The 27,051-nt window shown below is 43.5% G+C and overlaps 1 protein-coding gene across 1 annotated transcript in view; it reads left to right on the plus strand.

The window, feature by feature from the left end:
• Window positions 1–18,959, plus strand: part of MAN2B2 (mannosidase alpha class 2B member 2) — a 75,373-nt gene extending 56,414 nt beyond the window's left edge. Inside the window, 12 exon segments of the mRNA XM_043973233.1 lie at window positions 286–477; window positions 4,128–4,380; window positions 7,131–7,217; window positions 7,219–7,242; window positions 7,313–7,409; window positions 7,412–7,446; window positions 7,449–7,528; window positions 9,800–9,936; window positions 11,402–11,464; window positions 11,467–11,496; window positions 17,019–17,138; window positions 18,721–18,959. Of these exon segments, the coding sequence (XP_043829168.1) occupies window positions 286–477; window positions 4,128–4,380; window positions 7,131–7,217; window positions 7,219–7,242; window positions 7,313–7,409; window positions 7,412–7,446; window positions 7,449–7,528; window positions 9,800–9,936; window positions 11,402–11,464; window positions 11,467–11,496; window positions 17,019–17,138; window positions 18,721–18,899 (1,297 nt within the window). The 3' untranslated portion in view covers window positions 18,900–18,959.
• Window positions 18,960–27,051: the final 8,092 nt, after the last annotated feature.

Raw genomic sequence — 27,051 nt, forward strand, 5'->3', positions numbered from 1 at the left:
TTCCTGCCCACCTCCCTCACCCCCATGCCTCTCCCTACAAAAACCACTTTGCATTATTTTGTTTATGGTTTACATAGATTTAAACTTACTTTTTTTGTTTCCTCCAATAGAATGTAAACTGCGTGAGGGCAGAGATCATTTCATTTTCATCTTCGTTATCTAGCATCTAGCTCCACACCTGGCACAAAGTCATCATGTCACCAGGTGACTCTGCTCAGGTTGCTTTCTATATTTCTGTGAAAATAAATGAATGAACAAGAAATGTTTCCTTTCTTGTATCTACAGGGAGAGTAAACAGACTGTACAAGTCACCCAGCAGTTCCTAGAGTATAAAGTTAATGCTGATTTAGAGCATGGACCAATTTCAGACAACTATTTGTTTACCCCAGATGGATCTGCCGTTCAAGCATCAGATGTGGTGGGGTTGGAAATTGTGGCTGGAAAACTAGTGACGGAGATCCGGCAATATTTCTACAGGTAAGGCATTAGGCTGCAGATGGGACCATTTTACCTTCCTGCTCATGAGCAGTCTTCTCAGTCTAAAAGACTGCTTAGGCTGAGGAGACAGTGTAGCCTTTTTGTCTGAGTATTCAAATAGGCTTTTCTCTTTAATGAGTTAATATTTATGAAATTGAAATCAGAGATAAGGATTTGCCAAGAGTGCACAGGACCTTGTAGTTCAAGTATAGAACCTCAGATCAGCATCTCTAGGTTCAAATCCTGTCTCAGGAGCTCAGTGACCCTGGACAAATCACTTAACCTCATGGAGCCTCAGTTTCTTCATCTATAAATTGCAAAGTTTTGAAAACCTTCAGCTACTCTAGGAATGTGAGTTATTATTTGTTTGGTATTTTCATGACACTAATGACATCCCCTCAGGTTACTAGAGTTCTTTGCAATTCCAAAGGACTTATTAGAGCCCAACTCATTTGATCCTCCCCAAAACTCACTGAGGTGGGCAATAAAAGTTACACCAACAACTCAGATACCAGCAACTCAGTGTTTGATCTGGGACCAGTCATTTCCCCTGCGAGGCTTCAGTTTCCTCTTCTGTAAAATGAGTAGATTAAACTAGAGAATATCTAAGGTTTATTCCAGCTTTAAAATCCTATGATATGCCTTTATCATTTATAAAGTGCTAGGGGAAGGTAGTACAAACATGATCATATGCATTTTACAGTGAAGGAAACTGAGACTCAGATTAACTAAGTAACCCTCTGTCACACGAAGAGCTCAAACCTCACATCTCCTAGTTAAAAGTCCTCTCAATTGAGTAAACATCTATTAAGTACCTGCCTCATACAAGAAATTGTGCCGGGCACCAGTTATAATTAAGCAATAGTTCCTGCATTCAAGGAGCTTATATGTTGCTCTTTCCACTAACAGATTCTAAACATGTAGCTAGATCATCAGATGAAATTGTCTGTGGTTTTTCATTTAATGCATGAATTAAGTTACAGAAGGGAAACTGTGAAACTGTGGAAATGATTGAGGGGTAGATAATGTGGAGGAAAGCTTCTCCCAGCCACTTTGCAGGATATCATGTGGCTTTCTTGTTTTCTGGGGGTTGGCTTCTTTTGTAGAGGAAGAACTCAGAACATTAGAGCTAGAAGGGGGCTCATAGTGTAGACCAAAAAACATCTCTACAAATCATCTAGGCCCATGGGCAGGCTGGTGAAGCCTGTGGATCCCTTTTCAGATGAATGTTTCTCAGTTTCTCTGGACAAGGTTGTTTTGTTGTGCTGTTTTTCACTTTTGTACATCATCCTCTCTTCTCGGGTACTCTATTCTCTGATGGGTCCAGATCAGTATTCAGAAACTTTCCCTTTATCATCTATGTAAGTTCCAGGGATCCTTATTCTCAATTTCTACTCCCATGGAGGAGTCAGTAAGAAAGGCTACACCACTTCCAAAATCCTAAGGGTACCGCTAAGGGGGCTGGGCGATTCTCTAATGCCATCGGCTCAAGCCTTCATTCCAGTGTATTTTCCCTAATATCCGTCTCCAGGTAATATCTCCCAGTTGATACCTCTGGTGGTTAGCGCCCTAGCTTCCTTTAGCCAGTTAACATCTATTAGCTTTTATAAAAGTGTATTTACTGAGAAAATAGAACAATAAGAGAGGTACAAACTCCTCTTCCCTTTAACACTAGGAGGCACACATTTTCCCCCCAACACCACTGTGGTCCCTGGGAAATATTGGCTCAACTTTTAAAGCAGTTGCTACAGAGCAGTCCACTTCAGAAGGTGGCCAAGCCAGTGGCTGAGTTTCAGTATCTCTCCCAGCTGCCTTCAGTCCACTCCTGCTAGGTCAAACAGGTTGGCTGGCTGGGGACTTTGTTTCTCATCAGGCTCTGCTGTCCTCAAAATCTGGCATGGACACCAACTCCCCAACCTCCGGCAGTACACTCTCCCAACCTTTTGAAATTCATTAGGTTGTAGCTTAGTCCCATATTCCTTCACCTAAGAACCGGAAAGGGCCAATCCACAGAGGCCTATACAGGCCATATGTTGACCTAGGTGGAGAGGGCCTGAGGCCTTTCCCCGCCTAGAGGCATGAAGAGTGTCTTCCTCACTCAAGCCATGCAGGCAGGAAAGAAGGGTAAGTCATCTCTGTTAGAGTATTGTCTGTCTCCCAGTTCTGGCTCAGTAGCCAACTCAGAAGGCCCATCTTCGTTACCAGGTAAGAGGACCAGAAACAGTCAGCATACCTTCTGAATCAGGGAGGAGCCGCCTATCTCCTCACGCCTTTCCATGGGATGTGGTGGTGAGCAGGGCATGCTACATGTACTTGGGGGACAGGCCTCCACAGGCCAACCCTCCTCACCCATTACACATGAAATCGCCTCTCAACCTATATTAAAATACTTATATTTTCTAAAAGAAAAAAAAAATACAAAAGCTTAAAGTCACTTTTCCAGAATATAATTGCATTGATTGATATAAAATGTTCATCTCAAGGCAGTATTAATAGTTATAACTTGCATTTATGTATCACTTTAAAGTTCGGAAAGTGTTTTACATACATTATTTCATCCAAGCCTCACAACAACCCTGTGAGGTAGGTGCTCTTACTATTGCCATTTGATAGATAAGGAAACTGAGGCTCAAAGAGGTTAAAAACAGAGACTCACACAGAATAGATACTTAAATGCTTAGTGATTGGCTGATGAGGCGACTTGTCCAGAGTCACACAGCTAATAAATGTTTAAAGTGAGATTGAATTCAGGTTTTCCTAATTTTTCAAGTTAGGCTTCTGTCTATGACACCATGAGACTTTTCAGCGGAGAGAACAGTAGATTTGGAATCAGGAGAGGGGTCAGGTGCTGGGTCTACTACTTTCTGGCCATATGACCTTTGGACAAATCATCTCATCTTTCTGAACTTGGTTTTCCTTCTTCTGTAAATGGGAATCATAATTCAACTGAGTTCAACAAATGTTTAGTAATCAGGGCACAGCATTCTGCTAGGCACTGGGAGAGATACAAAGATGGATGTGCCACAAAACTCTTAGGGTTATCATAATGACCAACAGAAAAATTAGATGCAAAGTCATTCAGCAAGCATTTATTCACCATGTACTGTCTGAATGGTCTATGATTGGGGACCATTACAACTACCACCTTGGTGGGTCAGATCCTCTGATCTCAGCAGCCTGGCATTTGGACTCTAACAAAGAGTGTGAGGAGGAATGGTAAGACTGCTGAGCTACCCTGCTGAAGTCAGCCATTGTTAAGAATCATAAATATTTAGATCATCCAAGCCCATTTAAAATAGTAGCTAACTAGGACTAAGATGAACAAGGAAAATTATCATGTGCTATAAGGTTCTTTGGAGTAGCAGCATGCTATACAGTAGAAGAAATAGAAACACCCCTGGAATTGAAAATAGATGTGAATTTTGAGAAACATCAGGCCAGGGGAGGGATGTAGTGGGGACCCAGTGTAAGCAGAAAGTCACCGGGCTGTTCAGGAGAGAGTAGGGAGTCTAATTTACTCCTATATTATCCCACAAAAAGAACCAAAAATCTTACTTCCACACGAGAAATCTTGGTGGTTCCCCACAATAGCCAACCTCACTTTTTTACCTGTTTCTCATTCATCCTGCTCCTTTTTTTTTTTTTAATAGAAATTTCACTGTAAAGGATTATACCTATGCCGCCTATTCTCGGATCTACAATATCCCCGAGGGTTATGATGGGAAACTGCTCTGTCACAGGATAGAACAAGAGTACAGGGTGGGTCCTTTGGAGCTGAACCATGAGGCAATCCTGAGGACAAGCACAGATTTAAACAGTCAACAAGTCCTTTATACAGACAATAATGGCTATCAGATGCAGAGAAGGACTTACAAAGCATACGTGAATAACACCGTGGCTCGGGTAAGTATCATCGAGGTTCTGAAAGACAGGGACCCCAAGAGTAGAGGCTCTGTAGAGGCTCCTCATTCAAATGGCACTAGTGAGAATGAATTGATCTCACATAGGTGAGGTTATAGAACTAAACTCATAGCTGTTAGCACTAGACCTTCCTTGCCTTAGTGTGAACATTTAATTTTTTTACTTTTAATTTTTAATATATTTCTGTCACTTCCCAGAGACTTTCCTCTCCTTTCCTCTCTTCTCTCCCACCCCCCAAGAAGTATTACTGAGCAAAACAATCAACACCATGACCTTCTGTGTCCTTGTGGGCCTCCTTCCATCCTGGTATTCCTCCACCCTCCTGGGGGGGGGGGGTCAGTCATTAGGTATTGCTGAGTCCCAGGCAGTGTGCCAAGCTCTGGGAATAAAAGAAAGTCAAACACACAATACCTGGGGCGGCTGGGTGGAGCAGTGGATAAAGCACGGCCCTGGGATTCAGGAGTACCTGAGTTCAAATCCGACCTCAGACACTTGACACTTGCTAGCTGTGTGACCCTGGGCAAGCCACTTAACCCCCATTGCCCGCAAAAAAACCCCAAACAAACAAACAAAAAAAAAACCCCAATACCTACCCTCAAGGAGCTCACAGTCTAATGGAGGAGACAGCACACAGACAGCTGTGTACAAGCAAAACAGAGACAGGATGCACTGGGGCTTATCTTGGAAGGAAGACATTAGCCTTAAGGGGGATGTAAGGCTTCTTGCAGAAGGTGGGATTTTAGATGAAATTTGAAGTCTCTTAGTCCTCTGAAATCACTGTAGGACACTACATCAACCACAGTTAATATATCCCTTTTGCATGGAAAGTTTTCCAGATTATATTGTACATATACCCACCTTCTTTTTTTAAAAAAGTAAAATTTTATTAATGTATTTTGATTTTACACCACAGACATTTCTAGATCTCAGCCCCACAACTGAATTCTCCCTTGTAATGGGGAGAATCAGTAAAATCAGTAGACACAGTAGCCATCTCTAAGAATACCTCCCCTACTCAGCATTTCCCATCTCCCCACAGAGAGCTGACAAATTGGGAAATATAGTAGTATATAGTCTTGCTCTCCTTATTCTGCATACTTCTGCATCGGTTAATCCAAATCTTCCCATACTTCTCTGAATCCCTTATAATCATTGTTTTTCCTAGCTGAATCATATTCCATTATATTTGCAAATCACAATTTGTTCAGCAATTTCCCAATTTTTTCTATCACAAAAAGTGCTTCTATGAGTATGTACATATATAAAAATAATCATTAAATGTAAACATCTAAATATATATGTGCTTATGCACATTTATCTCTGTACACACACACACACACACACACACACACACACACACACACACACACACACCCCTTCTTCCTTGAGGTATATGCATATTATTTGGATCCTTAAGTCAGGATGTGAACAGTTTTGTGACTTTTCTCACATAATACCAAATTGTTTCCCAGAAAAAAAAAATAGATCATTTTATAACTCTGCAATCAGCTTGCCTTCTTAAGGTGATCTAAACAGAATTTGTTATTTCCTTAACAACTTGGCATTACAATTAGAGCTTCCGTTATTATGTTAGCTGTAAGGCAGCAGCAGCCTTAAGGTCTGTTGATTTGTTTTGGACTTTTCATTCATTTAGCAAACATTAACCAACCACCTGCTGTATGCAGAGGACATTTTCAGAGTCTAGAATCAGATAAAAGGTTTAAATAAGCTCTAGAGTCCCATTCCACAGGGACTACAGTCTAATAAGTGGATATGACACATATCAAAAGACCTGTACTCCTCAAGAATACATTAAGTGCATTAGGAAATGGCAAAACACACTTATATGTGAGGTCTGCTGGTGGTGACCCATGACAGCTGGAACCATTTCATGGAGGAGGTTGCATTGGAATTGGGCTTTGAAGGCAATAGGCAAAAAAGGACACTCCTGGGATAGGGACTCATGTGAGCTAAGATTTGTGTTCAGCTGGCAGAGTGTAGAGTCTGTGGAGGGGGATATTATAATATAAGATAAGACTGGAAAGGTGGCCTGGTGCCAGATTATGGAGGGCCTTGGAAATCAAGCTAAAGAGTTATTTATCCTGAAGGTAATAGGGAGCCATTGAAGATTTTTTGAACAGAAGAATGACATGACCAAATATGTGCATAAGGGCTGTAAACCATGATACTTAAATGGTCCAAAATGCCAGGCTTGTCTGATTCTTAGTGTTTCTCTTTCACTGTCATTGTCAGCTCTCATTGAATACTGCTGCCAGTGTTCTTGTATCTTGCAGAGTTCCCTGGCCGTCTTTATAATGTTCTGATTCTAACCACATTCCCAGACTTGTTAAAGTTTTATATAAGAGTAAATAGACTCCAGATGAAGGTCTAAGGACAACTTCCATAGATTAAAATAAAAGCTCATTAAGAAGCTCTTGGGGTGCAGCTAGGTGGCGCAGTGAATAGAGTACCGGCCCTGGATTCAGGAAGACCTGAGTTCAAATGTCGGCCTCAGACACTTAACATTACTAGCTGTGTGACCCTGGGCAAGTCACTTAACCCAATTGCCTCACTAAAAAAAAAAAAAGCTCTTGGGTCTTTTTTAAACAGTTTGTGCCACACTTGGGAGAAATGAGGTTGTCAGACATCTATCTGACTTCCATATGGGTTTGAGGTATTGCTACATTCTGCACAAAGTCATCACTTCATTTCTTGGTCTTTTATGTCTACAGAATTACTATCCCATGGTGCAGACCGCTTTCATTGAGGATAACAGAACCAGGCTTGTCCTGCTGTCTGAAAGATCACATGGTGTCTCCTAGTCAAGGAAATGGGCAGATAGAGGTAAAAGGAAGAAAGGTCTTTTTCCCTTGGGTGCTCATTGAGAGGGATGATGGAAGAAGTGACCACCCAGATGACATTTTTTAACAGGTTGATGCTACATAGAAGACTGTGGAACAACTTTGAGTGGGACCTCAATTACAACCTCACTTTGAACGATACCTCAGTGGTCGGCCAACTTTCTGGCTCCTCCTAGGACCCAAGGCCTGTCACTACTGCTACTGTACCAGATGAGTAGGATTGCTTTGGAGCACAGACCAGTTGTTATAGTGGGAGAATTACCTAGTAAGTAGTGGCCATTTTTAAAACACTTGGTAGCCTGTATTTGGGAAACAGATCATATAGTCACTGGCAAGTATTTCCTGATGTGATAGAGGGGAAAGAGTGTGAGATTTAAAAGACATAAGATTTGTGTTCAAATACCTGGCTGCTATAACTTACCCCCTGTTTGACTGAGCAAATATGTTAATACCTCTGGACCTCAGTTTACCCCCTTTAAAATGAGGGATCTGAACTAAATTATTTCAGAATTCTTTGGTAGCAATAAATCCTCCGTTCAGGAGATGCCCAAACTGGATTCTCCTGTTAGCTGATTAGGCTAATACATTTAAATAGCACTCCTTCAAAACAAGGTGGATAAGCAAGTGTTCCATTTATTATTATGGTTATTTTACAACGAGAAGACTGAAGCTCAGCAAGATTAATTACTTTATCCAAGGTCAACATCAGATGTTCCAGCCAGCATGTAGGTGGGTTAAAAACCTTGGGTGCAAGTACAATAGCTGCTTCACCAGGCAATTAGTGGTGGGTCTTTTCTCAGAGTCTGAAGTACAAGTGGAAAAATTTTGCCTGAAATTCAAATGGGATTCTCCAGTTAAGCTCCCCAAACTAGTAACCATGAATTTTTTCACATAGGCAACAAGGTGGAACAGTGGACAGAACCCCAAACCTGGATTCAGGAAGACCTGAATTCAGATCCAGCTCAGATACCTACTAGTTGTGTGACTAAGGCACTTCTGCTTGCTCATCCATTAAATGGGGATGATAATAGCTCCTACCTCACAAGGTTGCTGTGAAAATCAAATAATAATTGTAAATCACTTAGCTCAGTGCCTGGCACATAGTAAGCCTATATAAACATTATCTGCTATAATTTTTTCGTATGAAATGACGTTAAAATGCTTTGCAAACCTTAAAGCACTATATAAGTGCTAGCTATTCTCATTCTAATTACTATTACTATTAAAATATAAATCTTCAGTGTTTCCTAGGTTTAGTTCATCCAAGAAACAAATACTGTATTTAAATGTGTTAATACAAAGCAATTTGTAAAAAAATAAATAGGTAGTTACAATTTGGTGCCTTTATCAATGATCCATGAAACAATCTATCTTTTTGCCCTAATCTCCTACATATATTTGAATTATAACTTGCTGTCATAGCTAAAATTTATGTAGAGAAGAGTTAGTATAAAAATCTTTGCAGATCTTTTCCATTTTTCATCTCTTGCTGCCCTCTTAATTTTGTCCTAACGTGCCTTCGGGATGATTTTGCTTCATTGGGTCTCAGACCAAGCTCTCTGAAAACTTATTTTTTTCCTGAACTGCATCTCACTATTTTGTCAGTCAGTACTCTTGCTTCCACCATCTTTTTCCTTCATATCTTTCAACCTGTATTATCTTGGAGACTACTGTTGCTCTTGGCTGTCATATCTCTACCACTTGGTAGTGATGTCCAGAGTTGTTGGTTAGGGCATTTTCCAGTATCTTCTGATTTTCTTTTCTATTTCTTTCTTTTTTTTTTTTTGCAGGGCAATGAGGGTTAAGTGACTTGCCCAGGGTCACACAGCTAGTAAGTGTCAAGTGTCTGAAGCCGGATTTGAATTCAGGTACTCCTGAATCCAGGGCCGGTGCTTTACCACTGCACCATCTAGCTGCATCAGCCCAGCTTCTTTAGGAAATACTAATAATCTGTAATGATATCTGTTCTCTCATCTATTTTAGTTTTAGTTGGTTTTGTGTGTTTGTTTGTTCTTTGGCATTAACAGTTTGCTCAAAATTGGACAGACAGGAGTTACTTTGATTTCATAGCATGCCTTCTCATTTTAATTCTTTTTTCCTTGTTTGATATTGATTTTGATCTTTGTTCTAAAGAATCTGTGGTACAGGGCAGCTAGGTGGCGCAGTTGAATAAAGCACTGGCCCTGGATTCGGGAGGACCTGAGTTCAAATCCAACCTCAGACACTTGACACTAGCTGTGTGACCCTGGGCAAGTCACTTAACCCTCATTGCCCCGAAAAAACAAAATACTCTATGGTACAGTTACACACAGCAGCCACTATGGAAATTGCTGGTCTGCTTAGTTTTGAGCAGGCCCTAGACATCCAGGCAGTAGGGGCCCACATTCGAGGTAAGGAGGTGGGGTGAGAAAGGCACTGAAAAAGATAAGAGGGAAGGCAAAAAAAGTGTTTGGTTGACAGTTTTGCTGAGGGCTGATTCTATGACTAGTCTTGGCTTTCCTTCAGGGTTCTTCACAAACTCATTCTGGTTCATCTTGCAGTGAATGGCCTGAAGCCACCAGGATACCTCCAGAACGATGCTCCAGCCCTCCCTCCAATCTTCACCTCCAGGTGCTCAGCATCCCCTGGTGGCAGTTCAGCTCTAACCACACAGAGCATCTGCAGTGGCTCCAGAAAGGTGAGGCAGGCTTTCCTGGGAGAATGGGAGGCATGGTTCTTCTTAGTCTAATGTCCTCCCTCAGTTCTCCAAGAGATTACTCATGACTAAGATGACTCAGTGACTTTCCCAGCCCCACAAGGGCTTTGACTTCAGCCCATCACCCTGGTCACCCTGGTTTCCAGTCTATATTCCTGTAATACTTCAGAACCTAGTGTAAGAACTCCTCTTCCCAAAAAGGCTCCCCATTACCCCTATTCCAGCTCGAAGTGACCTCCATATTCTCTGAAATCCTCAAGAAATCTTTGTATGTGGACTCATTTATTTATATAGACTTCCTTCTGCAAGATGATAATAGCTGATATTTATAAAGAGAAGTGTGACTTGCTTGTTTGTTGTTATAATGATAAATAATGCTTTCAAATATTTAAAGAGCCAATACTGAGCCTCCTAGGATTTTATGAGGCTCAATGGGACCGTCTAAGTGCTAAATAAATGTTAGCTCATTGGATATTTTTTCCCCTAAAAAACAGAACAAGATAAATGTGTAACCTCAGTGCCTGATAATCTAAGTGCTGTGTGCCCAGCACAGTGTTGGCTAATAAAACATAAAAGATGTGTGATTGCATTCGTTCTAATAACGGCCCCCTTTCTGTACTGCTTTAAGGTTCTCAGAGGTCTGAATTGGATGGTATAGGTTTTATTAGCACCATTTAAAAGATGAGGAAAGTGAGGTCCCGAAAGAAGTGATTTGCCCAGGGTCACACGTGTAACAGCCGTCACTGATATCTGCCAGCCCTCTGCTGCTCAGGACAGGGTTTCTTCCATCATGCACAGTCCCTCTTCCTCAGGCAGGATACCCACAGTCCACTTGAGGCAATAAAAGCTAACAGTGGAACAATCAAGCACTAAATTATGTGTCAAGGACTGTTAAGTGCAACAAGAGCTGAGGGAAGGGAGGGGTCATTGTGGGCCAGTGTATTCAGTGAGGCTTCCTGGTAGAGGCAGCACATGAATTGTGCCTTAGGGGGAGGAGCTGGGCCCTGTAGCTGTATATCCCCTTTCATGTTTCCACATTCTTTCTGCAAAGTTCCCCTGGATTCTTCCTCTGAGCAAGAAGCAAGATGTAGTAGCACAAAGAATACTTGCTAGATTTGAAATCCAAGGACCTGGGTTCAAATTCTAGCTCTGCTACTTACTTCTTGGTAAGTCACTTAGCCTCTGGGCCTCAGTTGCTTCATCTGTAAAATGAAGGGTTGGATTAGGTGATTCTGTGGGCCCTTCCAACTCTGAATGTGATGGTTCATCTGAATATAAGCTCTTTGGGGGCAGGGTCATGTTTCATACCTTCTTTGTATCCTTCCCATCAGCCTAATACCTGGCACATAGGAAATGCGTAATAAACCCTTGTTTGATTGAATAATTGATACAGTGATTGATCATCTGCTCCCTGCCTTGTTCTCTTTCTCAAGGTCACAGAAAGGAGGTGGGCCTGACCTCAGCCGGGTCTTACTCAGGATCTGCCATTTATATGAGGTGGGAGAAGACCAGACCTTTCCCAGCCAGTAACTGTGAACCTGAAGTAACATCCACCCCCTTCTCCATTCACTTTGTTTCAGTCCCACCACAAGCAGGGGGTGAGAGGGACTTCCCACAAAGACCCCACCTCCCCAAACTGATGAATTAGAGGAAGCGAGGCAGTACTGCCTCTGAAACTGCTCACTTAATTGATCAGCATCTCACATAGAGAGAAGCTTGGAGGGAGGTCTTGCCACACTAAGGAGTTACCCGACTCTGAGAAAAACACAGGACTAGACCAAAACGCTCCAGAGATTTGGAGTCATCCCCAGTCTACCTCAGTACATGACTATGTTAGGGTTGCCTCATTTATTTCCTCTTTCTGGCCAAGTGGTCTCTAGTATACTCCACTGACAATCACTTCTCCCTCCATCCTTTTCACCCAAATACTCATTATTGTTTCTCTAGTCCCTACCATCGTCTCATACAAGTGGACCTTCCTGAGATACAACGGCCACCCAGCTCCTTTGGATCTAACCTATTTCCTTTGATAAGGCATACCCGTCCAGAGACATGGTTTTCTTCCACCACATCGCAGCGATACAGTCATCATGCCCAAACCTTCCAGCCAAAGAAATAATAGCTACCAAAGTGCCTTTTCAAAGTTACAAAGCATTTTTGGTAACACCGATTGTCGTCGTCATCGTGCTTTTATAGTAATGTGACTTTCCAGGGCAAACACCCAGAAAAACCGTACGGCGAGTCCGATATCCAGGAAGTAGTTAGTAAGCACTTGGCGTGTGCTGGGCGCTGTACCAAACCCTGGGAAGCACATACCAGGAGAAAGACAGTCCCGGCACTCAAGGACTTACACTCTCACTGATCCAGCACCATTACTTTCCATTGTCTTCCCACCCCCTCCCCCAATACACAGCCAAGAAAAACAAACTTCACCTCTTCACTGTGTCTGTCCCCGTGCCTCGTGCCCTGGCAGCCCAGGCCTCTCTGCTGTTTGTCTTTTCTCCTCCTCCTCTGTTCCTTCAGGGCTGTGGGGTCCAGACGGATCGTCTCATAGGGCTGAGGTACGATGTCCTCAGCCTTGCTTCCCTTGTTTTCTGGGTGCTGCTTTCCTGACTCTGAACTGCCTCCTCCCAGCTTCTCAGTTTCCCTCTGCTTCCCGTGCTTACAAGGCTCACCGAGAGGGCACACAGTCCTCATTCGGCCGCCCTCCACCATGGGTGGCGGTGTGTCCTGGCGGCAGAATCCTCTTGGTTGAGTGACATACCACTTCCTTTGCTTGGGTCATGAGAGCCGGGCCTGGCAGGACTTTGGTTTCTTCCATCTGTTTACTTTCTTCTCACATGTCTGAGACCAGACCACACACTCCTTTGCTGCTAATAGAGGGTTGCTTTAAGGTGTCCTCCTCTTAGCTTTAGGACCTTAGCTATACTCCAATCCCTGCAGCCAAGCCCAGAGAGAAGCACCAATATGCTGTCACCCAGGGGGATTTTTCACTTGCGAATCTCTTTTCAGGGTGAGGTTGGAAACAGCTGATGGATTCAGTAGGTCCTAGAGCAGGAAGGAGCCTTAAAATCATCTGTTAATGTGGAAAACTGAGAGGGAGTGACTTGTCCACAGTCTCAGCAGGTGGTAAATGCCACCAGAGCCAGGGCTTCTGGCTTCAAATCTAGGACTCCTTGCCCCTGCCTCCTGCCAGAGTGGGAAAGTATCACTGCACTGGGTTGCTTATGCTTGGTTCCAGTCCCAGCTCTGATTCTGTGCTAACCAATATGAGAGGACTGGTCGTTAAGTCACAAGATCTGGGTTTGAATCTTCCACTTTTACCTGAGAGGTAGAGAGGTATAGTGAATAGAGTTTGGCACTCAAAGTCAGAAAGACCTGGGGTTATGAATTCTACCTGTTGAGGGCAACCCCCTATCTTCCCAGACACCCAGGCTCCCAACCTCTGTGTCATCCTTGACCTATCACCCCACATATCCAATCCTTCATGGATTTTAACCATCCAGAATGGGAATATGACCTTTTTGTTTTTTGTTTTTTTGTTTTTTTGCGGGGCAATGGGGGTTAAGTGACTTGCCCAGGGTCACACAGCTAGTAAGTGTCTGAGGCCAGATTTGAACTCAGGTACTCCTGAATCCAGGGCCGGTGCTTTATCCATTACGCCACCTAGCCACCCCCTTGACCTTTTTTTTTTTTTAAATCAGACTATCAGTTCCCATAGTATAGGGAATATCTAGTATGGAACTTTTTCTATTAGTGCAGATTGGTAACCTGCTTAGCTACTTGAAGTCTCAGTTAAGCTGCATGAGGTTGTTATAGACCACGGGACTGGGGAGTGCTTCATGGAGAAAGTTTGAGTTAGGTTTTAAAGGATGAGTAGGCATTTAGCAAGGGAAGAGAGGGAGGCATGCTCTACAAAGATTTGTGAAGGTGATTGTATGGGTTGTGGGTTGATGGAATCCACATAGAAATGGTTTATTCAGTTATCTGGTATCTATAAGAAAAGGGTAAGTGGTAGTAAAAGAAACCACCAAACAGGAAATGTTTACTGCAACCTAGTACCCAGGAAGTATTTGCTCCCACCTGTAAATTGGAGGACCACTCGGAAGTGCTTTTTCTGAAGGTCGGCTCTCCCTTAGCGAGGAAGCTCTAGAATTGCGTACTGAGGTTTAGAAGGATCTTTCTAGGTAAGGAAACGGAGGCTCAGACAAGAAAGTGGCTTCTTCTGAGATCAGACCGTAAGTGCTCAGAAGCTGCTTGCCCTGCCTCATAGTTTGGTGCTGTCTCTGCCCTCCCAGCTCTCCTTCTCGGCCTCTGTCTGCATGGAGTGTTAGGGGTGCAGCTGAGTGTGCTGTCAGCAGGGAGAGGGCGTCGTGGAGAAAAGAAGGAAAGAAGGTGCTGCTTCTGCTCACTCACCGACTGTAGGGCCTTTCCTCATCCGTAACATGGAGCAATTCATGTTTCTGCAGCCACTTGAGGGTAATGGGATTGGTTTTCTCTGACACATCCTCATCCGGCATCTTAGAGATTAGGAAGCTGAGGCTGAAATATTATCTGTACAGGGCTAAAATTCTAGCTAGACTGTCTAAAAAATCTATTGAGTGGTCACCATAAATTAAAAGCTTTAGCAAGAGTTTAGACTTTTAAGCATTTATGAAGGTGCATAGGGTCAGTGAGAAAGAGGCCAAGATTTCTTCATCTATTTATCTCAGGGAGCCAGCATCTCAGCTCCACTCAACCGAGGTCCCAGGCGAAAGAGCGCTCACTTGATCCTTCCTCCTCCCAGAAAGCCTACTGTGAAACAGGAAACAGGGCCGCAAGTGCACCACCACACAACACACTCCAAGCTAATTGGCTGGTAGCTCTGATCGCAAGTCTAACAGGCGGCTCTACAGCAGTAACTTCCGGACACCAAGATGACTTCAAAATCCAGAAAAGGGATGCTAACGTCACCTGTTTGTCCTACTGGCTTTCTCATGGCGGAGCTTCCTACGGTATCTCTCCAGTAGGGGGTGCAATTCCAATTCTCACAAGTCCTAGACAGGTAAGTGATTTGCCCATATCATATGTAGTAAGTGTCAAGACTGGTGTTTCAACGTTACCCAGGCAGATGCCTGGAGCTGTAGGGTAGGCCAAGGACCGAGAATATTTCAGCAGGACAAGAGGGGTTTGCCATTATTCCTTTATTTAAATAACCTTTCATTCTAAACTTAAACACTTTCAAAGAATTCAAGTAAAGTGACTACAAAGTAGGGGGCAACTAGGTGGCACAGTGGATAAAGCACTGGCCCTGGATTCAGGAGGACCTGGGTTCAAATCCAGCCTCAGACACTTGAACACTTACTAGCTGTGTGACTCTGGGCAAGTCACTTAACTCTCATTGCCCACAAAACAAAACAAAACAGAATAAGAAAGTGAACCCAAATAATCCTGTAAATCAGAATGATTGACATTGTGTTACGAGAGAAAGATAGGAATAATGGGATATTTAAAAAAGACAATTCATTTGCTATGTTTCTTGCCTCTTGTTCATCTTTTGCCTTCAGAGTGTTTGGCCAATGCGTGTGTTGCTCTTTTAGTTCTTCTAGTCTCGTTTTGTTACCACTTCACTAAGTTTTTGCATATTCTTTGGTTTTTTTGAGTCTCTTGGAACTATAAGATTGGAGGGATCTTAAGATCATCTGGTCCAGCTCCTATTTTTCAGAAAGGATGTGAGAGCTAGAGGTTAAGTGGCTTACACAGGAAATATGTGGCAGAGCCAGGATTTTCAGCCAGGGTACCTTGACTCCAGTCCATTGCTCTTGCATTTATGGATATTCAAGTTAATGAGACAAATTTATTCAGCCATTCCCATCACTGAACTATAGATTGACTTCAGTTTTTTATTGGCACTCTAAATAAGTAGCAGCGAGATACAGTCCTGGACCCTGGGGTCAGGATGGTCGAGTTCAAGTCCAGCCCCAAGATACTTAGTAGCTCTATGACCTTGAACAAGTCATTTCACATTTTGTTCCCGTTTCCTCATCTGTGACACTGAGGGCATTGGAGACCTCCGAGGTCCTTCTGACCCTAAATCTGTGGCTCTATGATCGTCCATAGGTATCAGTTTCCTCAGACGTAAACAACACGGAGGTTGAATTTGATGACTGTAAGCATCTAAGTTAATATCCAGCATTCTAAAGGTCCCTTCTACCTCTAAATCCATGATCCTCCTTGAAGCCAGTGACCCTATTGTTTTTTCCTCCATGTTTCCTTGTCTTACCTTCCCATCCAGAGTATGACGCAGGGGTTGCATCTCAACCCAATGTGGCATCCTGTACCCCTGGCTTGATTCTAGGTATAATTTTTCCATCATTGATTGATTACTATCTTTATTATTGTCCCCGATAAGAAAGAACTAGAACTATTTCTATCTCCCCCTTCCGTGTGATGTTCTTCATGGGACCATAGTTAACTCTCAGTTATCCATGTTTGTTGGGGAGAAGCGATGGCGTATGAGACGTCAGAAATGTCTAGTGGGTCAGATTGTCTGGACTCCAATTTGGGAGCATAATTCTGATCATCCCAAACCATGACTAAGCTAGAACAGGATTCTCAGACCTCAAATTATGTGTTTCAAGTTTATCACCTACATCTATTTGCCCCACTATGAATTTCATTGATGTCTTTTGATTTTCTGTTGCCTTAATTTCTCCTGTATTTTCTCCCTTCCCACTGAGCCATCTTATATGCCAAAAAAGAAAGGAACGGAAAAGAAAAGAAAAGGAAGAAGAAAACACAATCAGCAAAACAACTGATCTATTTTTTAATTGTGAAAGTATCTGCAGTGCTCCACACCTGTGGACCTCCTCCTCCACAAGCAATATACTTCTTGGAGTCGTGCTTGGTCTTTGTGATTTCACACCATTCATTTTCAGATGTTTGGTGGTGGTGGTTCTTTCCATTTACAGGGTCGTAGCCTTTATGGTTTTCTTGGTGGAGCCCGTTTTATTTTAAACAGACTTTTCAAAGAAGTGGTTTCATGCAGGTCTTGTAAATAACACCTGCTGTCTTTGTTTCTTAACAGTCTCTGCTTCAGACGATGGGGACCGTGGCTTTTGTGGAGGAGCGCTCCCTCACAGGGACTTGGGATGTGAAGGACCTGAATCGCTGGAGGTGGAAAACGGCTCAACACGAAGGCCAAGGTTCGTAGGTTCCTCCCCTTCCTATCTGTCCCCCTCAGACATTCCAGGACTTTGGGCACCAACTTGGCTTCCAGCTGGCCCAGTTACTATTCACTAGGTCTCACATCACCCAGCCTGTGACCTCCTTGGGAGCTCTGACTACCTGGACTCTCTGTTCTTGGCCTGGCCCTCAGCACAGTTTGAAGCGGGCCCCATTTCCTTGGCCTCTCAGCCTCTTCCTTCTGTTTCTTTTCATTCTCCCTTCTTGCCAGCATCCTGTTCTCCATAGGTCCCAGAACTTTTTGCATTTTAGCAAGAAACAAACCTTTCAAGGAGGAAAGCTCTGGCTTCCAGGGATGAAATATCAGGCAATGGTCTGTGGTGGTGGGAGAGCTCTGGGGCGTACTGAATCCTTCTCCTGAAATCTTCTTGTGGCCAGGCTTGGTGCCCTTCAGAAAGCAACCCATCAGTTCAAATTTGTGTAGCCAAACAGCACTTCCTTGCGAGCTCAGGGCCAGAATCTTGGAGTCCAGCATCCAGGGTACCAGAAGCAGCCTGCCAGGGCCTCCCACTGGAAACAGGAACCAGGAAACCTTAGGGCTGGAAGGGACCAGATAATATAGAATGGGAACTCCTTAAAGGAAGGGATCTCTTCGTTCTTTGTGCCCCCAGGGCCTGGCACATAGGAGGAGCTTGGCAAATGCTTGTTGATTGATGGCCTTTCAACTGGAAGGGACCTTAGAGAAGGCCAAGTCCAAACCCCTCAGTGTCAAGGTGAAGAAACTGACTCCCAGGAAGGTTAAGTGACTTGCCCAAGTTCACATGACTACGAATGGAGTGGAGGTGGTCTCCTCTTTTTTTACTGAGACCCACAACAATGAGGCTCTTTAGAGCCCATCACATGACTGTTACCAAGCCTGACAACTGGTGTTTATTTGGGTGAGGGTTAATTCCCTTACCCTCCTGCTGGCTTCCTCCCACTCAGCTCTGTATCTGGGGCTTCTATCTAAGAGAATGGGCCGAGGAGCAAGTTGGACATCCTTAAAGGCCCACCTGGGTTTTCTAGGTTCCAGCTGTACTGATCGTATCTCCCCTGGTCACTCTGTCTTCCTCTGAACCAGTTCCCAGCCACATTAGTGACAGATGACAGGGACAGTGTGGACTGCTTCCAGCAGGTGGCAGCTGGAAGATGGCCACCCAATGGCATCAATCCAGAGTGCCCAGCGGCATCTGATACGGGTAGAGAGAGAGAAGGCCACACCTGGCATCCTGCTACCAACCCTGGTGGGGCCTGGGCCAGTAGCACCCCTGTCTTAGCTTAGTGTCTTCATGTATGGACTGAGGAAGAACAACCAGAGTTGTTCCTTAACATCTCTTCCAGATCTTGACATTCACTATCCTCAGTTTCCCTCCAGCTCTTAGTCGTGTTTTAAGTTGCCCATCAGCTCTCACATTCTCTTGTCCCGGCTGATGAGCTGGATTGGAAGGGAGTGGGGAACTGGGCAATTAGGAGGGATAGGGAGTAAGCCAAACCTGACACATTAAGAGTTAATGACTAGAACATTAGAGCTGAACTCAGGACTAACACGTCTATCCTTTCCAGACTTCCACAGGCCTTCAGGACCATCTCTGGGAAACACCCACCTTCATTCTGCACCCAAAGGAAATAAAGACCCTTCTTTATCTATTTTCAAGAGCAATGAAATGCTTAGGAGCTCTCCCTGCAGAGCTCTCCTTAATGTCTTTGAAGCCTTGCACATGCTCTGCCAAAGGGATATTTAAGGCCAGTGTGAATTTATGGAGGAAGAAAGATGTATATGTTTGTAATAAACCGTAAATTATGATGACAAATGAGAACTATCAGTGGCTTTTTCTTCTCATGGACATAAAAGATGCAGCCCCTGTTTGGTCTGAACCCTCTTCCTAATCCCAGCCTCCTCTGTCCTTCCTTCATGTATATGACAGACATAGGACATAGGAAGAATTGGGGAAAAACAAAGGGAAATGAGAGAGAACTCCTACTTCTGGGGCTCTTTGAGGCTTGCAAAGTGCTTTCCTACTCATGACGTTGTGAGGTAAGTCGTAGAGGTCCTGTTTTTCTCCATTATATCGATGAGACTCAGAGAAAAGTGATTTATTCAAGGTCACCAAGATATTAAGTGTCAGGACAAGGCAACATTAAGTGCCTACTATGTGAAAGAAAGGTACCGAGCTAAACCCTGGTAATAACAACAACAACCCCTAGCATTTACTTTGCACTTTAGAGTTTGCAGAATGCTCTCTCATTTTATCCTCACACCAACCCTGAGAGGCAGGTTGGCTATTATTATCCCTATTTTACAGATGAGGAAACTGAGACAGGCAAAGTGACTTGCTCAGGGTCACAGTCAATAACTGTCCAAGTCTTGGTTTCAATTCAAGCCTTCCTGATTACAGATCGTTGTTCTATCTCCAAGCCACCAAACTGCCTCTACAGAGAAAAAAATGAAACATTCCCCACCCTCAAAGACTTAATTCTTCCACATTCCAACACAAGTCTTCTAACTCCAAATGTAGTCCTTGGTCAGCAACCAGTGGAGTCAAACACAGAGAAATGGATCCCTGTGGCTGCATATTGACTCAGAAAACCACAAATTCATATTATTCCCATGGTGTACTGTATTTCTATTTATTTTGTTAAACATTTCCCAATTACATTTTAATCTGGTTGGGGGCATGAGGAGTTTTTACCAGCAGCTTAGTGGTGAGGTTAACGTGTCTGGAGCTACACACAAACTAAAGAGTTCAGTGGAAGTTGAACCCAGAAATGGGATCAATGAGGGAAAATGGCAGCTCTCATCTCTGAGGAAGGGTAGGTAGGCAGTAGGTGCTGTGGCCCTTTGAAACAAAGAAGGGGAGAAAAGCTGCAGAAAGTTAAAACTCAACAAACATTCATTGAATATTAACTCAAACCAGTTTCTGTTCAGTCTCAGGTAACTAACCCTGGTTTTCAGAGGTCTGCTAGTGAGATGCAAATTCTGCTGGACTTCCAGGATGGGGAGGCTTCCTAGGATCAGGGATCTAGAGCTAGAAGGAGCTTCAGAGGTCATCTAGTGCAACCCTCTCTCCGTATAAAGAGAAAACAGACCTGGACACATGGCGTGGCCTGCCTCAAGTCACGTGGTAGTAGATAGCTGTTGTGGGATTTAATCCAAGAGAGTCAAGGAGACTCCAGTGTTTCTAATGGTAGTCCATATTCTTCCTTATCTCCTTGCTCACAGTGTTCCCCTGTGCTTAAACAAAAGGCCAGCTAAAGCGTCTCCTCTCTCCCCTGGACCCCATGGTTTCAACACGGACTCCGTCTGCATGTATCATTTTGTCTACATCTCATCTCTCCCCAACTGGCTTGCCACAATACTTTGGAGAAAGAAGAGAACAGGGAGACCAAAGTAGTCAGCATAGGGTCACGGCCTGGAGCGGAGGCTTAGTTAATTTTGGAGAACCACTGAGAGGAGTAGTTTGACAAAGTTGAGGAGATAGAACTCTATAGGGAGTGGGAAAATGAATTCCTCATCTTTAGTCATTAAAGGTCCCCCTTTCCCTCAAGGCCCATTTCCAGATGCTAACCTTATCGGAGCTTCTGACTTCCAGGGGTGGGGGAAGTGTCTTTCCTTCCTCCAATTTCTTTTCTTTTTCTTTTTTTTTTTTAGTGAGGCAATTGGGGTTTAAGTGACTTGCCAGGGTCACACAGCTAGTAAGTGTCAAGTGTCTGAGGCCATATTTGAACTCAGGTCCTCCTGAATCCAGGGCCAGTGCTCTATCCACTGCGCCACCTAGCTGCCCCTTCCTCCAATTTCTTGTGGTACTTTGCCTAGATATCCCTGAACTGACTTCATTTTTCCTTGTATCGTTTCTTTGCATATTTTTGTGTATTCGTCCTTTCCTCTTCCATTTCAGGCCCCAAATTAGAATGTTATCTCCTGAAGGGTCAGGCCTGTGTTGTATGTAACTTGGTGTCCACAATGCCTCTAGAAGAGGACCTTGCACATAGTAGGCCCTTTATAAGGGTCGAATGGAATTGAAATGGTGCTTGTGAGAGTACTTGTATAGTTATGAGCAATCCAGCACACATTTACAAAGCTCCTGCCATGTGCAAAATGTTGGACTATGTACAGATTAAGTCCAGGCTGCTGAAAGTAGGGAGAGGAGTGGTAGAGCTGGGATGAGGCATTTGTGCCCCCCCCCTCCCCGCAAACGGCCATGATACACGCATAGAATTGTGCCCAATGTATCCTTGTGGACTAGGAGAGGAGGCTTTTTCTGGCATTAAAGATAGCAGTTTGTCTAAATATGCTGTCAAAATTCATATCAGTAATATTTATAGAGAGATATGTATCTACACATATTTTTTAAAATATAATACATAATGATATTTATGTATAATAATATATTTTAAGGTTTGATCTGCCCTAGTTTTTAGCTCTGGAGAAAAAGAAACGGTGCCTGATTCCTGGGCTTTTGAGGGAGTGGAGGCTACATGGAGAACATTAGCCTGCCTGTTGCTTAGTGTGTGACCTACATGGGTACATACAGGTGATCCCGTTGCCAGAGTGTCCTTTTTGTCAGTGTGAAATGTTACCCCAGAAATGTGCCTAAGTGGTGCTCAGGACTTGCTGTGTGACCTTGAGCAAATCACTCTCTCTGTGGTCTCAATTTTCCTCATCCGTTTAAAAAAAACAATTAGGGACTAGACCAAACTGACTAACTAAGGATCCTGCTAGTCTTAACATTCTGTGACCAAGGCCCCTTTATCTCTACTATTCTGCATTCTGAGGTCCCTCGACTCTAAACATTTGACATGCTAAGGACCATTTCTAGTTCTGACATTCTACACTGGTGGTGTGAAACTCAAATAGAAGAAACAGGGGCCACCGAAACCATACAGAACGATCCTTTTGGACCACATATTGACTTAGAAAACAATAGATTATTTATGTTTTCATCCTATTTTTATTTATTCTGTTAAATATTCCCAGGTTTTTTTGTTTTTTGTTGTTGGTGTTTTTTTTTTTTTTTTTTTGCAGGGCAATGAGGGTTAAGTGACTTGCCCAGGGTCAAACAGCTAGTAAGTGTCAAGTGGCCTGAGGTCAGATTTGAACTCAGGTCCTCCTGATCCAGGGCCAGTGCTTTATCCACTGCCCCACTTAGCTGCACTTCCCCCAGTTACATTTTAATCTGGTTCGAGCCACACTTGGGAGGATTGTGAGCCAAGGGCCCGCAGGTTTGACACCCTCTGCTCCACATCAAAGGTTCCTTCCATCTCTGACAGTCTACATAGGTCCCTTCTAGCTTTGCCCTTCTGTGTTCTAACATTCCTTCTGGCTCTGACATTCTATATTCTGAGGTCCCTCCCACCATTCACATTCTGCGACCAAATAGTAGAGATCATAGTGTCAGGAAGGGGCGAAGTGGGTGGGGGACTTGGCAAAAGTGGGTGAGGTCTTTGCCGTGTTCATTTTGACAGTGACAGTTTGTATCTGATGAGGCACCGCAGAGGAAACACTGAAGATGACCTGTATCATTTGGTGGTGTTCATCTCCCCCTCCTAAGATGTGAAAGCTTTCCACTTGTCAGAGTTTCTGCTTTTAACAATTGAGTTCAATTCAGTAGCCTAGGGTTTTGTTTGTTTCTTGCTGTAGTCTACCCAGCCCCTGCCTCCCATATAGGCCTGCCCTTTTAGAGAATGCCACATGTCAACCCTAAGTGACAAAGAATTAGACCCCATCCTCACCTTTGAGTTTGATGAATAGAAATCGTGGCCACCACCCAGCATTCAGGAACCTTAAAGCAGATGCCTGTTTTTAGTCTCTTGCATAATCGCACATTTTTTCCTGCACGTGGGTTTGAATTCCAAGTGGGAGGCAGAGTCCGGAGACTGGGCCCAACTCTGTGGGTTTATAGTCTCATAAGCATGGATAACTCAACCATCGTTTCTTCATATTAAATGATCAGAGTAGGTGAGCTCTATGACCCTCTTTAGACACAATAGCCTATAAATTGATTATCACATGTTAGGATTCTAGTTCTGAGAAAAGGAGAAAGTATAATATGAAGACTAGAGCCCTGGCTGGAATAAAACAGATGTGATTCTGGGCCAACCATGCCTAGTTCTGTGTAACAGAGAGCACTGGACTTGGAATCAGGTTCGAATTCAAGTCCAACTCCAGCACTTAACCACAATAACAGTTGTTGAGTTGTTACCGATAAACAACCTTTCCTCAAACTTCGGTTTCTCATCCTAAAGTAAGGATAATAATATGGGCAATACCGGCCTCCTGGGCTGCTATGAGAAAAGTGATTGTCAGCCTTAAAGTCTGTGTAAATGTGAATTATGACCTGTTTCAGTGCCTTGGGAAAAGTTAACTTCATTTCTCTGAGTCCCCGATTTTCACCTCTCCTACACGTCAATGGGCCTTGGTTTCTTCGGAAAGTAGAAGGCATGATTCTCTCCGAGAGGCAAGGGCAGGGAAGGTGATTCTGTAAATTGAAGACATTCCTCATCAGTTCCCTCATTCCCTTCATTGTACCTCAGGACCTCTCTATGTCTTCACCCACCCCCTCCTTATTTGTTTCAGTCCCCAACAAGGGATGATGTAGCCCTTCTTCTTCCAAGGCCAATACTTTCCATTGTGTCCCTTGGTCCCAGAGCCTCCTCATCCTTCAAAGCCGGGGCTATAGATCATTCCTACTTTCTTCCTCTTCAGTCTCTCCCTTTTTTTAAGGCTCTTTCCCTCTTGCCTACAAACTCACTCTGCTCTCCACTATCCTTTCGACCCTTTCATTTTCCTCAAGTGTTTTGCCTGTATCTCTCCTTCCTCTCACTGCTAAATTCTAAGAAAGTGTTCTAAACTAGTTGCCTCTTTCCCTGTCATATACTCACTTTTTTTTTTGTTTTTGTTTTTTTTGGTTTTTTAGTGAGGCAATTGGGGTTAAGTGACTTGCCCAGGGTCACACAGCTAGTAAGTGTTAAGTGTCTGAGGCCGGATTTGAACTCAGGTACTCCTGACTCCAGGGCCGGTGCTCTATCCATATACTCACTTTTAAATCCCTTGCTATCTGGCTTCAGACCATACCAGGCCCTGGAACCTGCTTTCTTAGAGGACACCAGTGACTGATGCTTACTAGGTGTGTGATCTTGGGCAAGTAATAACCTCCCTGAATCTTAGCTTCCTCGTCTGTAAAATGAAGAGATTGGACTAAGGGGCCTCTGTCAGTCCCAACTCCAAGTCTATGAAACGTTGAATCTGATGGCTTTTCCTCAGTCTCATCCTTCCTGATTTTTTACAAACTTCAATATTGTTGGCAATTCCTCCTTCTGGGATTCTTAACCTGGATCTATGGGGTCTTTTTTATTAATACTTTGATAACCATTTAAAAATATTGTTGGGGCAGAGGTGGCGCAGTGGATAGAGCACCAGGCCCTGGAGTCAGGAGTACCCGAGTTCAAATCTGGCCTCACACACTTAACACTTAACTGGCTGTGTGACCCTGGGCAAGTCACTTAACCCCAATTGCCTCACTAAAAAAAAAAATAAATAAAATAAAAAATAAAACTAAAAATAATTGTTGCCCTTTGCAATCCTATGTATTTTTTGCATTTAAAAATGGTGTGCATAGGTTGCAATAGACCAAAAATTCTTAAACCTGTGGGTTGTGACCCCATATGAGGTAATGTAAACAATGTGGAGGTTGTGGAAAATTTGGCAGTAAATGTTTGACTTGTATACCTATTTTATATACCTATATAGCCGGGGTCACATAAAAATTTCTCAGGCAAAAAGGGGTCATGAGTGCAAAATGTTTAAGAACTCCTGAACTAGACCACCAAATGGGCCCATGACACAGAAAAGGTTAAGAACCCCATCCTAGATAACCCTCTCCCTTGGCTTCTGGGACACTTTTCTCCAGGTTTTCCTTTTACTCACCTGACTGTTCTTTCTAGGTTTCATTTCCTGAGTCATCATCTAGCCAGAACTGTGTCCTGGGTCCCCTTCTCTCTTTATACTCTCCTTTGGTGATTTCATCCATCCCCATGAGTTGGCTCTGTGCAGATCACTCCCAAATGTATATACCTTATCTCCCTCTTGAACTCCAGACCTGCAGGTATGTGTTGGAGGTCTTCATTTGAACATCCCCTCAAATCTCAAAATCACCATGTCCAAAACAGACCTTATCCTCTTCCTTTCAATCCCCCACCCACCCCTTCTGCTTCTCTACTTTTGGTAATGACACCGCATTTTTCTAATAACAATATGTAACATTTATAAAGCACCTTAAGGTTTATAGTGCTTTACCGATGTTAACTCAAATGACCCTCACAACAACTCCAGGAGATAGATACCATTAATCCCATTTTAGAGGAAACTGAGGCACAAGAGGTTAAATTTGCCCAAACTCCCACATCTAGTAGGTGGCTGGATTTGAATTTGGGTCTTTCTGACTTCACATCCCTCACTCTATCCATTGTGCACCTAGCTAATTCTAAATCAATGCTTTGTAGTCATCTTTGGACTCTTTCCTTTACCCTATACTCATCCATTTGCCAAGTTCTGTCAGTCCTATTTCACCAACCTCTTTTGCCTCTGTACCTTTCTTCCTCACAGCCATCACCTTGTATATACTGTGTGACCTGCACAAGTCACTTAACTTCTGCTTTAGTTTCTTCAACGTGGGGCTAATAATCATATCTACCACCCAGAATTGTTATGAAGATCAAATGAGATAATAATTGTGAAGGGCTTAAGCACAGGGCTGGGCAGATAGTAGAAGATTATTCATTCTTATTCCCTTCCTCTTCCCCTACCCCTTCCCCACCCTAGTTCAGAACCTTATCACCTCTCACCTTGAGTATCAATCAATGGATTGGCATTTATTAAGTGCATAGAATGTGCCCAGCAAGATGCTAGGCACTGGGGATAAAAGACAATAAATGGAAATATTCTTACTCTCAGAGAGCCTCCATCTTCCCTTTCTTCTTTCTCTCCCCTCTCCAATCCGTTCTTCTCAGAGCCACCAGACTAATCTTGCTAAATCATATCTGGTCTTATCAGTTCCTGCTTAAAAACCATGAAGCTTCCTATTACTTATACGATAAAACCCAAGCTCTTTGCCCTGACCTAGAAAGTTGTCCACCCCAGCTTGCCATTTCTGGTGACCTCTTTCACATTCTTTCCCTTCACACACTCTTTGTCCTGGCCAAACTAGGTTCTTCCAAGCTCAGCTGCCACCTCAATGCCACCTCCTCCAGGCATCCATCTTGCCTCCTCATTTTCTCATCTCAGAATCCTTCTTGGTAGAGGACCAGCCTAGATACTGCTTTCTCCATGAAAAGTTCCCTTATCCCCCCATCAAAAGGCATTTCTTCCTTCTTCCAAGTTTTCTACATCACTCTGTCTGGATCTCTTCTCTCCTCCCCTTCCCCATCACTTACAGCCTTAACAACCTAAATGCCACATGCCCACCTCCCTGTAGAATGTAAGCTTTTTGAAGGCAGGAACTATGTTCATTTCTAATCCTCTTATCCTCAGTGCTTTGCACATAGTAGGCCCTCATAGTTTATTTAATTCAGCTGAATAGAGTAGAATTGTAGTATGGTATCGAGGAAAGAACACTGCCTTTGGAATCAAAAGACCCGGGTTCAGATCCTAGCTCTGCTACCCATGTGACATTCTGTAAATGAGAGGCAGGTTGGTAGTATAGTGGATAGAGCACCAGGCCTCGAGTCAGAAAGGCCTGAGTTCAAATCCAGCCTCAGACACTTATTAGCTGTGTGACTCTGCTTTGTCTGCCCCAGTTTCCTTATTTGTAAAATGGGAATAATAATAGCACCTATCTCATAAGATTTTTGTGAGGATCAAATGAGAAAATAATTGTAAAGCACTTAGTGCAGTGCTCA

Source organism: Dromiciops gliroides, chromosome 6 (genome assembly GCF_019393635.1).
Source record: "Dromiciops gliroides isolate mDroGli1 chromosome 6, mDroGli1.pri, whole genome shotgun sequence".
In the NCBI taxonomy this organism is placed as follows: domain Eukaryota; kingdom Metazoa; phylum Chordata; class Mammalia; order Microbiotheria; family Microbiotheriidae; genus Dromiciops; species Dromiciops gliroides.